This window comes from Pavona decussata, unplaced genomic scaffold (assembly GCF_977016875.1).
Source record: "Pavona decussata unplaced genomic scaffold, jaPavDecu1.1 SCAFFOLD_84, whole genome shotgun sequence".
Taxonomy (NCBI): Eukaryota; Metazoa; Cnidaria; class Anthozoa; order Scleractinia; family Agariciidae; genus Pavona; species Pavona decussata.
The window spans coordinates 2,161,457-2,176,100 of record NW_028145502.1 but is presented as its reverse complement, the minus strand read 5'-3'; the positions used below and the strand labels follow the sequence as shown (position 1 = coordinate 2,176,100).

General features: G+C 40.8%; 1 protein-coding gene across 1 annotated transcript in view; it reads right to left on the bottom strand.

Annotated features, from left to right (window-relative positions):
- The window catches only part of LOC146475392 (multiple PDZ domain protein-like), a 38,159-nt gene that overhangs the window by 8,299 nt on the left and 15,216 nt on the right, over window positions 1-14,644 (bottom strand). Inside the window, exons 14-27 of the mRNA XM_085115799.1 lie at window positions 13,795-13,969; window positions 12,507-12,623; window positions 11,098-11,310; window positions 9,748-9,904; window positions 8,836-8,874; window positions 8,187-8,306; window positions 7,115-7,382; window positions 6,201-6,359; window positions 4,030-4,267; window positions 3,450-3,527; window positions 3,143-3,318; window positions 2,125-2,439; window positions 744-848; window positions 163-237 (exon numbers count right to left, since the gene is read on the bottom strand). Coding sequence (XP_084971925.1) covers window positions 163-237; window positions 744-848; window positions 2,125-2,439; window positions 3,143-3,318; window positions 3,450-3,527; window positions 4,030-4,267; window positions 6,201-6,359; window positions 7,115-7,382; window positions 8,187-8,306; window positions 8,836-8,874; window positions 9,748-9,904; window positions 11,098-11,310; window positions 12,507-12,623; window positions 13,795-13,969 — 2,235 coding nt within the window. The remainder of the gene's footprint in view (window positions 1-162; window positions 238-743; window positions 849-2,124; window positions 2,440-3,142; window positions 3,319-3,449; window positions 3,528-4,029; window positions 4,268-6,200; window positions 6,360-7,114; window positions 7,383-8,186; window positions 8,307-8,835; window positions 8,875-9,747; window positions 9,905-11,097; window positions 11,311-12,506; window positions 12,624-13,794; window positions 13,970-14,644) is intronic.

Below are 14,644 nucleotides of genomic sequence, written 5' to 3'. Positions count from 1 at the left end.
AAAACTGAACCATTATTTTGACGATGTCATCGATTCAAATATGTTTTTTGGCTATTCAAGGTACCACAAAAAATCGGTGATACTGCCCCTTTAACTATGTGCTTCAAAAGAAAAAATTGTTGTTGTTTTGCAGGCCGTTTTAGTAATTGTTTTATTGTTTACCTCCGCATGTGTGAGTCCTACTATCGGCTGGTTATCGACAGCGATTAGCTGATCTCCTTTCCTCAGTCGGTTATCCTGATGAGTGAAAACAATAAGATAATTAAACAGGAAATTCCGGTATAAAAGGGGACTGGCCTAGCCATTCCTACCTTCAGTTGTCAATCAACCATCAGAAGGTAAACAACTGACAAACGGCATGCATCTTTTTCTACGACCCTTACTGATAAAAATTGGCTTATTTTTCGGAATAAACCCTAATAACCTAATTGGAAACTGATGCCTTTTATTGCTGTCGTAATATTATGAAATTTTGAGGCATGTCCTTTCAGAGGACATTTGATTCAATAACTTGCCACGATTGAAAAGCGTCTAAATTTGCATTTCACACCCACAAAGGTGTGAAAGGAAGGAGGGGCTTAACTATTTTTTATAATGGAACGTCTTGTTAAGGAAAGGAATAAGCTAAGCCAGCCATGTCCACCATCGGAGACAAAAAGAACAAACTGAGAACTGAACCAGCTTTCGGCTGAAACTTTGGTCAGAAATGTGTTACTTGTCCAGATTAACTTGAATTTAAGTACCTTTTGGGCAGGCCCTCCTTCAGTGATGTCCTTTACATAGATACCTGTCTGACCCTCACCAAATCCTGGGCCTTCTACCACAGCAAATCCAAGTCCTTTGGGGCTCTGATAAAGAAATACACAAGTCACTACCGATAGAAATAAAACTCATTGCCGACGTTCTAGCGTCTTACGGTTTACTATCAACTTGAAGTTTAAAAAGTGAATGCCCTGTTAACATTTGTAGCCTGCGAATGGTTTTTATTGAGCGGTTTTATTCCCCAGTTTACTGACAATAAACTACAGAGCTGTACAACCATCAATTTTGAGTTAGAAGAGATGGGGCTCTCTTGGGACGAAACCCAGGCTCATAAAAAGACAGGGCCCTGTGGAAGAGTGGCCTTATGCTCCCGTAGGAGCCACGAGGATCAGTAGTAGTATTGAGTTGTACACCCAGTCTATACTTAAGTAGCCGCAAAGGCAACGCGCCGCACATTAAACTCCTTAGCCCTGTTGTTCAAAGCCCGATTAAGCTAATCCTAGATTAACGAGAACTTTGATTCGAGTTTAATTACTGAACAAAATTTAAGATTTTTCAAAAAGATTTTTGTCCCCCAGTTTTGACGTTGAATTTTCTTTCACCACTAGCTTAAAATTAGATTTTAAAAACATTTTTAACGAGCGAGCTGGAAACCTCGGTTAACTTTTTATCGGAGATTAGCGTTAATCGGCTTTCGAACAACTGGCCCCTTGTTTTCAAGATAATTCCAACTAATTTAATTTGTTCAATGTTAGGCTGTGTAGCAGACGTTCAGTGGGGTTTTGTGTCTTTTCCGCTTTTTGACCGCGCGGATTTGGGACGAGGGCGAAATTTCCGCGCGTTCAAACAGCGAAAAAAGCACACCCCCCCCTCCCCCCCTCCCGGAAACGCTTGCTTCGCTGGCTAGTTCAAGGCCGGCGACCGTACTATCCAAGAATTCGGGGAGACGGTGTTCAAGTTCACAAAGAGAAATGAAAATTTACCGTCGTGTGCTCATGTTCTCCATAAAACTAGGAATTTAGTCATTTCACGCTGCTGTTCTTCAACTTTACTACGTGTTTTTTTTTTTTTAATTACATTTACAATTTCTTGGCGCCGCAGGTAGCAAAGCTAATTTAGGCGGGCCAGGATGAGAGGGCACGGACATTCACGAAAGAGGAAAGAGGAGGACACGAAGAAGAGAAGAGGACAGAAGAGGGCACGGACATTTACGAAAGGACTTACGCACGGATAAAATCAGTTTTGCGAATTTTCTGCTTAGAAACCTCTGTGTTATGACGTCTTTTCTGCCGTCGCCGTCGTTGCAGTTTAAGGCCTCTATTGATGAATTTAACTAGGCTATCAAACTTAAAGCTGACGAACCTTAACAAATTCAATAATCTCCACTTTCTGACCCCCCGACAGTTCCTTCAGAAGAGTTGGTGAAACAGTGATACCCTCAGCAACCGGTGGGGGACTGGGACTAGGACTAGGGCCTGTTCGTCGGGGACTTCCTATTTCATGTCTTTGCGCAGAAGGCGATGATTCATTGGAGCGTACATTGAGTGCTTTCATTTCCGGTTCCGCAAAGGGAAGGCCTCTGGGAGATTCATTAGCCGGCGGTGTCTTCGATCGACTGAGAAAATCAGCGGCTTCTTGCGTCCGGCCTAAAACCAGTTCAACCTCTGGAGGAGTGTTCTAAGGTACAAAACCGAAAACAACCTCATGTAAACTGCATCAAATAGTACCAAGTACCAGGAGAACTATCCGTAATAAGAAGGTGCGTGTATTTTAGAAGTAGAGTTTATATGAATTTTGGTCTGGCGTCTCTGAGACAAAGCGAACCATCTGCAATAAAGAGGTGTTAGCAATATACTATTATTAGTGGTAGTATCAGTAGTATTAGCATTGAGGCAGCAGCGATACGAGTTTTCGTCTCCCTGAAACAGTGTTCCAGACAACTTTTAAAGTTAGAGAATCAATGAAGAGGACTTTAACCTGACACCCCTCTTTTATCTGGAACACGGTGAAACCAGTTAAACTAACAGTAATGGCGAATGGTTTCTAATAGGCCATTTCCGAGTTGCTGTGAACCTCACTATGAAAGCGAGGCTAAGAGCAAAACTTTTCATATGAAAATGAATTTTGTTTGCATAAGAATGAAAACTAATTTTCAGAACAAAAACTTTGCACTTAGCCTCGCTTTCTATAATGAGGTTCAAAGCAACTCGGAAATGGTCTATTGGAGGCAACACTCTGTGAACTACCTAAACACCTCGCAGCTTGTATTTCTCAAAAACTTGTACTTCATATCAACAATAACCCTGTACAAACGTGGCTTTAGTGTTAAAACTGCATCGCGCAACTATAACCTCGAAAACGGATTACTGCGCAAACTCACCTTTAGTATCGCGGAGGCTTCGTAATGAGTCAAACCCCGGATGGTGACGTCATTCACCTCCAGGATCTCATCAGCTTGTTGTATCTGACCGTTCTTTTCCGCTGGTCCACCTGGCTTCACATCCACAACAAAAATACGGTTTGCCGCTGCGCCTTTACCACCAGCGATACTCAAACCTGGAGATCGATAAAAAGATGAGCGGTCTGCAGAGAGAATTCTCACTTATGACAAAAGGTGAAGTGAGCTTTCGTTTGTTATGACAATATGTCTGTACATCCTATTAATTGCAAATTACTGTTCAACTTACCTAACCCAGTATTGCCTTTGGTAAGATTCACGATAAGGAAATCACCAGTAATATCCGGATACTTTATCCTCAGTTGTCCTGGCAACAGAAATTTACATCCAATATTTAACATGCACGAGCGCGCATTGGATATGAGATGGTAGATAGCCAACTAAACGCGAGTTGGCTATCTATTATCTTACATCCAACAAACAGACTCGGAAGTAAGAACCACCTTGTGCAGCATAATAAACAGCACCACAGAAAAGTACTGCTCGGTAGCTTTCATTTGAATGGTCACATTTAAGGATTTCATCCACAAAATTAACAGTCAGGGCCACCTTGTATAGCACAATAAATTACTGCTCAGTAGCTTTCATTTGAATCGTCACACTTTTAGGATTTCATCCACAAATTAAAAGTTATAACCACCTTGTACAGCATAATAAACAGCACCACAGGAAAGTACAGCTCAGTAGCTTTCATTTGAATGGTCACACTTTAGGATTTCGTACACACGATTTTCATCCTCAGTTATAGATCTTGTACCGCAAAACAGTTACACAGTATAATAGTCGCTAGTAAAATACAAGAGACTTACTTTTTCTATCTTCGTCACTCCTGATCATTTTGAACCGAGGCGGAAAGTTCAACAACTTGCTTTCAATCTCTGCCTTGACGTCATCATTTCTAACAACGCTCGTGATAGGCTCCTCCGCTTCAGCTGTCAGATTTTTGGCGGGAATGAGAATGTCTTTCTTCAAAGACTCGTCCGCAGGTAGAGATGTCGGCTCGGCCGAGGGTCTGGCACTGGTGACCGTCACACTGCCGGGTTCCACCTTGGAATGCCAGGGAAAGTTACAAGTAAGGAACGATGCAATAACAGCTTTGTTTAGTTGGTAATTTTGAGCAAAGTTTATTGTCTTAAGGGCTGTTTACATTGAGGGAGGAAGATCCTAGAAGGCGGATCATCCTAGCGCCATATGTTTCCTCTATTCAGTTTACATGCAATAAGTTGTACTTGGCCCTAGCGCTAGGATCTTCCTAGAGATAGGAACTTCCTAGCTGAGAGATAGGAAGATCCTAGCACTAGGAAGATCCTTGCACCATGTAAACTACTTTCGCTCAGGAGATCCTAGTACTAGGGACAAAAAGGGACAAAAAGAACAAACATGGCGGTAGCCGGGCGTTCAGCTGCTCAAGGCCGACAGTTATTCTTCTTTTTCTTCTTCACTTGGTAACCACTTCGGCCGAAATTTCTGCATGTAAAACAAACGAAAAGTTGTTCCGCCTTCTCGGATCTTCCTAGTGCTAGGATCTTCCTCCCTCCATGTAAACAGCCCCTTAGGAAACACACGACGGGAGAGGATAGACCTCTGTTAAACCAGCGACCTTCGGATCTGACGTCCAACCGCAAAATACTACACCAAGAGTCTCTTCAAATAACGTTACATTTACCCAGAAATATATACACATTACTGTATTATGTATCACAAGTATACGGTCTTATGTGTTAGTGTATGTCTTACGTGTTGTGACCTGCGTATTGTTTCGTCCTGTTTTCTTGTGTGCCGTGTGTAATGTAATGTAAGCAGTGTAAAAATCGAATTGTAAGTAATATAAGTAGCATAAGTATCGTATTTGTAAATAATGACTTTTGTAAATACCGTATTGTAAGTAGTGTAAGTACCACATTGTAAATAATAAGCGTACAGTATTGTAGTTGAGTGTACGCATTCGTATGGTAAGTAGTGCCTTTGTGTTGCAAAAAAAAAAAACTATCAACACAAAATCCGACAGTACAAAAGTATATGCTGTCTCTTAATTACTTCAATGTGTACCTCTTGAAGCGTGCCTTGAAACCCCCAAAATACAAGAACTGATATAGTTATCACAAAACATGAGGTAGTGAATTATCAAAGCGTTAAGCACTAAGCAAATTGCATTCTTTCACTCGTTACCTCAGAAATGTAACTTCTAGATCTGTCCAGTTTCAAACCTTTCGATCTTCCAAAACGTAAAGGCATTTTAGATGAAAGAGAAACCAGTGAACTCCCTCGCAGCACGGTTTGTTTCTGGGTTTATAAAGCGGTTTCGATATCTCGCATTAGTGACGCATTTGCTCCTGCTTTAAGTTGATGAAACAGCGACGTTATCTCCACCGAAAAATACAAGTATGCTTTAAATCCAACCTGAGATTTTTACATGAAAATTCTTTGAAAAACATCAATAACAGAAACAGACCAAATTAAATTTCAATGGAGTACCACTCTCCAAGTTCAACAATAAATACAAATTTTACCGCAATAGCCGAGGCGAAACTTATCTCTACATTGATCTCGGCTTTCCTTTGGTTACATTGTTTAAAACACAAGAATATAGATACTGGTTGAAAAAGAAGAACGCTATGTTTTTGTTTCCAGTAACTCGCCGATTAGGAAACAGATTCTTAATCAATTAATAATGATCACTTAATTATTAATGTGTTTAGGCTAATTAGTGCAAGCTAATGTAGAGCAACTCCATTTTCATATTTCAATAAAATGTTTCAAACGCTGGGCCATATCTATCGGTGGTTTGGGGGTTTCAAGAATTTCGGCAAAAACAAAATGTCATATAGCAATTTCATTAAATAAATTGACCAAATTATAGCACATCACCAGCATCTGAGATTATAAAGACTAGAAAATGCAAAGAAATGCTAACAACGGCTTCATCAAAGGTTGAGGCATCACTGAGTGAACATTAAACAAGAGAATTCTTCGTGCTCACCTGATTGTTAAGGGTCACTTCCGGTGTAGCTGGAGTCTCGGGTGGGTGGCCTGTGTTGGGAGTTACTGTTCTGACTACAAAACGCACAGGGTTCTTAGCGCGTTTAATAATCTCCACGGCCTCGTCATGCGTAGCGTCACGAAGATCGTTTCCATCCACCTAAATGGGGTGGAGAGAGTGGGGTTACGGCGCATCCAGTGAACTTAAACCTAACAACCTTTCCCACCTCTCCCTAAAAACAGACATTAGGGAGCTTAAGCGCAGACGTTCATGAGCCACGGACGGCAACCGGAAGTCGAATTTTTTTCCTTCTTGGAGCATTTTGCAAGGTCAAGCCACAGACGTCCAACAAGAGCTTTTCCCGTCCGTTGTGGAGGGCAAAAACGCGCCAAAAAAGGAAACATTCTACTTCCGGTTGCTGTCCGTGGCTCACGGAAGTCTGAGCTTAAGCTCCCTAATATTATCAGAATTTTTTTTCCAAGTTGATTCAAGTTTATTCAAAATTCAAAAATTTAGCAAAAAAGAGAGACTGGCCCGCAGGTAGCGAAAACTAATCTAGGCGGGCCAGACTTACAACTGTTTAAGGATAAAATATAATTAATATTATTACAGTTATTAGAATCAAAGACAGAACAAATAGAATTTAGGGGTGGTAAAGAAATCACGAGTAACATGAGAAACACGAGTAACGAAAAACAAAAATTAACGAGTTGCAACTAATTGGCGAGACCTATTTTCTGTACTATAATAGGCGTTTCAATAGTCATTTTCATTTATCAAAATATTGAAGAGAAGCTGGCGAATTTCTCCTTTGAATTCTTTCCTAGGTAAATCTCTTATACGACGCGGTATCTCATTTCACAGTCTTACGCCAAATCGCGAAAAAGAACGTTTATGTATTTCGAGAACCTCACCTCCAAAAGCTGGTCACCAGTCACCAACGTCCCTAAACGCGCAGCAGGACTGGACTCTAGTACATGCCTGATAAAGATGCCTTTGAGCCCCAGACCTCCCGGGCCCACTTTACCGCCCACAATACTAATGCCCAGGCCACTGTCAGGCCCGCGGTTGAGTTCCACCACTCGGACTCCAGGCTCATCGTAGATAGGTGGTCTAACCTGTTGAAGCAGGTCAGGCAGGTTTGCTGCTCCATCGGGTATGCTGTATTCCTCGGCTTCATCCCTGAGAAATGAAAACACGCAAATAGTAAGCCTGAGCTCAGAGAAGTGAACAAAACTTCTATACTCGAACAGGACCCACCAAACCACAAAATAGATGGTACTCTGTGCCTGCACCCCCCTTCCTCGACCTCAAACAGATGGTGTCTTTATTGCATAGCCACCCCTCTATCCAGCAGTAAAAATAACAATAAGATTCAAATCTCACTTTTCTTGTTTATCTAGCAATGCTGACTCTTGCTAGCTGAATATTTCTGTGTCAACTCAAATTTTAAAGCCAATAAAATTTTTTCGGTAATGTTCACGAGATAGGTTGTGTCTTCGATTATCCCCCTACCCCAGACAAGGTGGGTCCTCTTCGAACAAACTTGTCATGACCAGTTCCCTTACGAGTTCAAATCTCTCACTCTCACAGCGCGCATTTTACACAAATCTCTCGTTGTATGACATGGTTCTGCAGAGAAAAAACTTGCCGTGCATTTTTCCTGAAGTTATTTCAAGCTCCAATTTCAAAATGTATATTGCCCTCACTGTCATCCGATTATTTCTTATAGTATCAATTGGGAGAATTTGTATAAAGATCAAGACGTCAGTTCATCTTGGTTCAGCGATCGTTTCCTTTTTTCTCATAACCTCTGTGCTTTATTCAGTAGCGACTTTGTAAGGGGAAACCAGAAGTTGGTCACCATTGGGAAAAACGGTTCCTAGAAAGAACCTGAATAACAATGGCCAAAATAGACCCAAACAAATGACCCTTTGCTCTCCAGGGGTAAGTTGTTTTTCTTGGCACTACAGACGGGTCAAGTACCTTCTTTGATCTCTGTCAGGATCAGCTTCCATTGATGACGTAGAGCTGTCTTCAAGGAAAGATGAGGGAGACTGTTGAATAGCGCGCGCTGGCGTCATGTCACTGCGAATGAATGTGAACCTGCAAAACAAGTCAAACGAGTTAACAATAACCTGTTGAACAGGTCTTCCATATTTGAGTTGTTCAGGATTTAATAATGATACTAACAGAGCTTTCCATGAAATTCATAAAAATGAAAAAAAAAATTACTTTATTTAAGTGTCAATGTATTTAGCGCAGAGCACTAACTGGGGGCACTCTCCAGATCGAATTGGAATTTAGAAATGTTGTTTTTTGAGGAGAGTAGAAACCTGGAGTACCCGGAGAAAAACCTCTCGGAGCAAGGACGAGACCAACAACAAACTCAACCCAAATATGACGCTGTGTCCGGGAATCGAACCCAGGCCACATTGGTGGGAGGCGAGTGCTCTCACCACTGCGCCGGCCATCCCTACTCTCATAAATCACTTATCCTCGAACAATCAAAAACACTATGTATTGTTATTGTCAAAATGATCAACATTAAGCTGTCCAGACAAAGTCATGAGCAAGATTTAGGCTCGATCAAAATTCCTTTTTTTTATGGTGAAGTAAAATCAGAAATACTTACACTATATCCTTCAACAAAGACTGTTTCCTGAGTACAGCCCTGTAAAGTACAAACAGTTTTGTTTAGTTGATTAAAGATTTTAAAACACCATGCTTGGTCCAAAAACCACCAGATTGACTTGACAAGTCCAACTATCGCCACCTTAAGACCCTTGAGTCCTGGCATACCGTGAAAACTGTTGACGCTGACAATACCTCATGCCCACTCCCTAATCAATACCTTATTCTTCTTAACAAATACTGTTTTTAACATTTTTCGTATTTATTAGTCCTCACTTCATATTCTCTTCATATTTTATCCGTTGAAGACAACAGGACGGTTGTTGAAAGCTTAAACCTTTTCAATTTTTAACCAGAGAACGTTTTTCATCTTTAACCATCATGAATCCTCGTCACAGCTCTTATATTTTCTTAAGTTTTGTTTAGGTCACTATACTGGTACGGAAAAAAAATCGGTTCTTCATATAAAACACAAAACAAATGACAAATATAACTATCATACTGTACCCATCAACCTTGTGCACATCTCTACCAACAAACTGAATCCTCGTTTCAGCACAAAGCTATCGCTACTTATTATTCAACACATTTTAACACTGACACTGCCCAAATATGGCCATGGTGCACTGAATATTCGTCGTCCGTTGACGACAGATATTCTGCGATATACGTAATTTCGTGTGTCGGGTAGAAAAATGGCGAAATAAAGATCGTCTCCAGCTTTTCTGCAATAAAACTGCGCTTTGTTATCAATGTGTTAAATAATAAAAACAATTATCCTGCTCAATCGCGCGCAATATCCCCTCATTTTAGCCAACTCGCTCTTCGGCCTTGTCGGCGATATTGCGTGTGATTTTGCAGGACAATTGTCAAATGTGCGTACGAACGATCGTATCAACCGTCAAATCTGTACCTGGCTCTGTGGCCTGAGAGGCCAATCATGCTTTCATCATTCACAGCAACAATGTGATCTCCGACCCCTATCCGGCTGTCCAATCCAACAGCGCCTCCCTTCAATACTGACTTTACAACACACCCACAGCCATCCTCATCTCCCTTGAGAGTCAAACCTGGTGAGAATGGAGGAACAATGTGATAAGATTGTTTGAAGAGGACCCACCTTGTCTGGGGTGGGGTATCGTAGATACACGTATCTTATCAACATTACTGACAAAATTTTATAAACAAGAAAAGTGAGGTTTGAATCTCACTGTCATTTTTTACTGCTGGATAGAGGGGTGGCTATGCAATAAAGACACCATCTTTTGAGGTTGAGGAAAGGGGTGCAGCAGAGACCACCGTCTATTATTGTGGTTTGGTGGGTCCTGTTCGAGTGTACTAGTTTTGACAACTTCCCTAAGGGGGTTAGTTTCTATAGAAACTGCAGTGCTGTGTCGGTGGGGATTAGAATGTTTGATAACTAAAGGTAAATTGACCACCGTAAAAAGATTCGAGTGCTCACGTTTCTGACGAAGGGCTAACACTCGAAACGTCAACACTCGAATCTCTTTACGGTGGCCAATTTAACTTTAGTTTATTAACTCTGTTGATAAACCAAACATTCGTGGAAGAACAATGAACGCGTTAATTACAGTGAGACGTCACGGCCAATGAGCGGCGCGCCATAGATTGTGGATGGAACAACGGCCCCATATTTGTAACATGGGCGCGAGTCCTTCGTTTTCAAGACGCTTTTTTAAAATTATTTTTTTAACGCACTTGTCGTGAAGTTCAGTTGACTTACGCAATTACTACGAAACTTACGCAGCTGCGAAAAGGAAACAACAAAAAGTTTGACCGGGAATCGAGCCATGACATCCGCGACACACAGGTACAGTACTCTAACAACGGAACTTTCAAGCCAACGGGGAGCTGGTCATTTTGTAACTGAACTCGTAGTGTAACGGAAAAAAGATAAAGAAATTAAAATGAAATATTCGAGCGTCATATATTTGGCTCATACTGTCTCTTTCTCAATTTGTACAAGAAAAAAAAAAGACAATTTTCGTCAGTTTTGAAATTGGTCACACTTGGGTGTGACATACATGTATTGAGCAAAAAATAATAATTTAGTGTTTCAACTAACCTAGTTTAATGGCCTTAGCTCCCACGAGTCTCCTGTAGCTTAGTGGTAGAAAACTAGTAATCAGAAGGTCTTAGGTTCGACTCCAGAAATGAGCACTCGGGTTTCCTTTTCCGAGTATGCCTGTGTCATTCACTGAATAATACATCATTCACAACTTCATTTAGTGTTTCAACTAACCTAGTTTTCCAACCATCTGCCTCCGTATAGTTATGGTCTCCATCCTTGATTTAATGTTTTCAGGTAAACTGTCCAAGTCAATAGAATCCCCAGAGAACAGCAATGGCGGCCCAAAATCAAACTTGCCCGACCTATCTTCATCTTCGCTGTCACTGTATTCGTTATCGCTCTCTTTTTCCACTTCAATCTCTCCCTGCAAAGCGGAGCGTTTGCCTAAAAAAAGAAATTATTTTAGCAAGAGAAACTGGCAACGGTACTTATAAGTACGTAAATATTGTTTGAGGTGATTGACTGACGTTTCGACAACCTGAGCGGAAGTCATCTTCAGAGTCAAATAAATTGTAGAACGTCGGCAGATGGTATAAATGTCTCTGGTTGTTAACCTGATTGGTCAACGAAGTCGAGATGTTATTGGTCGTTTGTTAGCTAAGCCGTGATGTTACTGACTGTGAAAGCTGTAAAAAGTAATCGGTATTTTTAGCTGACAACTGTTAAGTTCTGAAAGGGTAACAAGCCTGGTTATTTTCTGATTTAGCGACCATTTGCTGTCGTTACTGCAGGAAGATCGCTCCTTCCGACTGGTCGCCACTTTCCGGTAGTTAAACTGCAAGAATGTGAATGGGTCGATGTATCATACTAAAAGCGTTGGAATTGGAATATACGAAATTCATATACAGCTATTTCAATTAACGTTGTCGGATCAAAGTTTAAAGCTTAAAGCCATCTTCAAAGAGGCTGCCACCTCATCCATTTGATATCCTAACATTTCTTTCATCACAAATGGCTCGCCACCATATATCTTCACTGGACGGACGAGGCATAGCTGATTTTGATGAACTTATTCATAAAAAAATCCACAGAATCTTGAGGTCTTGTCTTATAGCTTTATACTTTGATCCGACAACGTTATTTGAAATAGCTGTATTTGAACTGCGGTTCTCAAACTCATTAATAATTCACGTAGTCAAAAGCCAATAAATGACCTCCATTTCGGTCAGGTGGATGAATCTTGATACCCCAATGAAACACCAGATGAAACACCACCAGGTTTTCATCTGAGATTAAACATGTTTTTCATCTGAGATCAAACATTTGCATTTTAATGAGATTAATTTCTTATTGTTTCGTTTGAGAAGACATGTCAAAAAATCGGGCTTCGTGCTTTATCACGGGCTCCAAATACCTCGAAACAGATGAAAGCACGAGGCCGCTTTCATCTGTTTCGCAGTATTTGGAACCCGTGATAAAGCACGAAGCCCGAGTTTTTGACATATTACATGAAAGAATTAATAAATGAGACACCATCGCAGTTATGTATGTGGGGGGTCCCAGGGGTGCTCCCACGTGGTTTCTGCTTTGCTGAGTTTTGCGCATGTACTCAGTTGTCATAGAGTTTCAGTGATTCTTACTTTCTCTTTCAAACTGTGCTCCATCACTGTATCTCCCAGTGTCTGGCGGGCTCTCCCCAGTCCCCTCCTCGTCATATTCAACCGATGAAGGCCTGGCTACACCAATCCTTACATTACCTGGTGAAAACAAAAAAAGTATTGAACGAATCCGCACAAGAAAAATAAACTGGAAAAGATTAAAGAAAAATTAGAACGCATTTTTAAACGATATTATTATACTAACAAGCAGACATAGCCGAGGACGTGAGGACGTGAGCTTCATAATGACAAAAAGCCTCACTCGAGATGCTGTGCGTTCCGCATTCTGCAATCAAAATGCTTTAAATCTTCAACAACTTTATCGCTGATCTTTCAAATCTTCCAAAGTCTCTTACACCACATTACACATTAACATCCAAAATGTTGAAAGAAGGCGTCAATTTTACTTTATCAGTGCTTGTAGGCAAGTTCCAAGAAAGTTTTCGGGGCTGAGTTTTTTTAGTATGTATGTACTGTATTCCTTTTTTGAATACATAAAAAAATCGGAATTTCAGTACCTTCCACAGAATGGCTCTTTCATTCACTGTTTCCAGCCGGTGAGGTCAAATTGGGATTTGGAATGTTAGTTTTTGTGGAGGGAGGAAAACCGGAGTACCCGGAGAAAACCCCTCGGAGCAAGGACGAGAACCAACAACAAACTCAACCCACACTTGGCGTCAACACCGGGAATCAAGCCCAGGGCAAATTGGTGGGAGGCGAGTGCTCTCACCACTGCACCATCCCTGCTCCCCTAAAAGGTGAGTACCTTTATAATGCCTAACCTGCGATGAGGCACCATAGCAACAGTAACCTGTTAAAAACACCCTTGTCAACTTTCAACTTTATTAGGTGTTTGTATAAAATTGCATGTACAATTTCTTAGCGTCGCAGGTAGCAAAGCTGATCTAGGCGGGCCAGGATGACAAAAAGAAAGGGTGACTTTAACTGCTAAGTAAGAAGGCAGACTGAGCTATAACATCAAAGATACAAGAATAAGGAAAGGTTTTTGGGAGGACTAAAATAATGAAAAAACTTTTTTGATCTTCTTTAAAGGCAACACAGGAGAAAAGACAAGGAAAACATGAAATAGGGTAGGAAGGAAAGGAATGACAAAACGGTAAAGGAATGACAATAACGGTAACGGTAAACCGTTGATTTTATCTCTAAGTTGTTATAACTCAAAAAACGAACTTGATGAACTCCACTTTTTATTATAGAACTTACATGTACGTAGGGATGGAAGATATATCCCTCAAAAATGTGTACCAACCTTTTGGTGCACCCTTAAGTGTCTGAACAGCAAAGCTGAGTGAAGAGTGTTCCAGCTCAGTATCGTTGACAGACATCAGACGGTCCCCTGGGTGAAGCCGACCATCCTCCTCTGCCACGCCCCCAGGTACCAGGCTCCGGATGACAATCACGGTCTCCTCAGGGGAAACTGGATCCTATAATGTAGCAAATAAAATCACAGGTCACCAAAGTGTAATATAAGAGTTTGTATGGCGTTAAAATTTGATCGAAAATAAAACAACAATATTCCTTCGAAAACCCACAAAAATTTCAAACGCACGTGCAGAGTGGTTGTTTTTGCTCATTAAGCCTTTTGTTTTGAGGCGTTGTCGTTGCCGTCGCCGTCCTCGCTGCTTAAGCTTCCTAACATCATTCAAATGAAAGGTATTAAGCAGTATAGCGCCCTTTCCTGTTTATTATAGTGCACAAGACAGCTCTAACTTTAAGTTGGAAATTTCCTAACATTTCACCATTTAAAATGAAAGCTCTTTGAGCTTTGATTTGATGTAAATAATGTAAATAGCCTATCAATTTTAATTTATTTGTTTCAACTGTTTATTTGTTTTATTCTATTTGTTAGTTATTCTAAACTCGACTTATTCTAAGCTACTTTTAAAAACAAGGAGCCAAATAAGGTAAAGGAGTCCAAGACTAGCGGTACCTCCAAGACTACAGGTCGTTCGACGTTTGACCACGAGTCATCCTTCTGTCATTATATCGAGTATAAATAAAGTTATGTTGTTATTGCATTTGCGTTAATGCGTTTTACATGAAAAAATACAGTTAATGAGTATAGCATTTATCATAGATTCTGACATTGCCAGAGTATT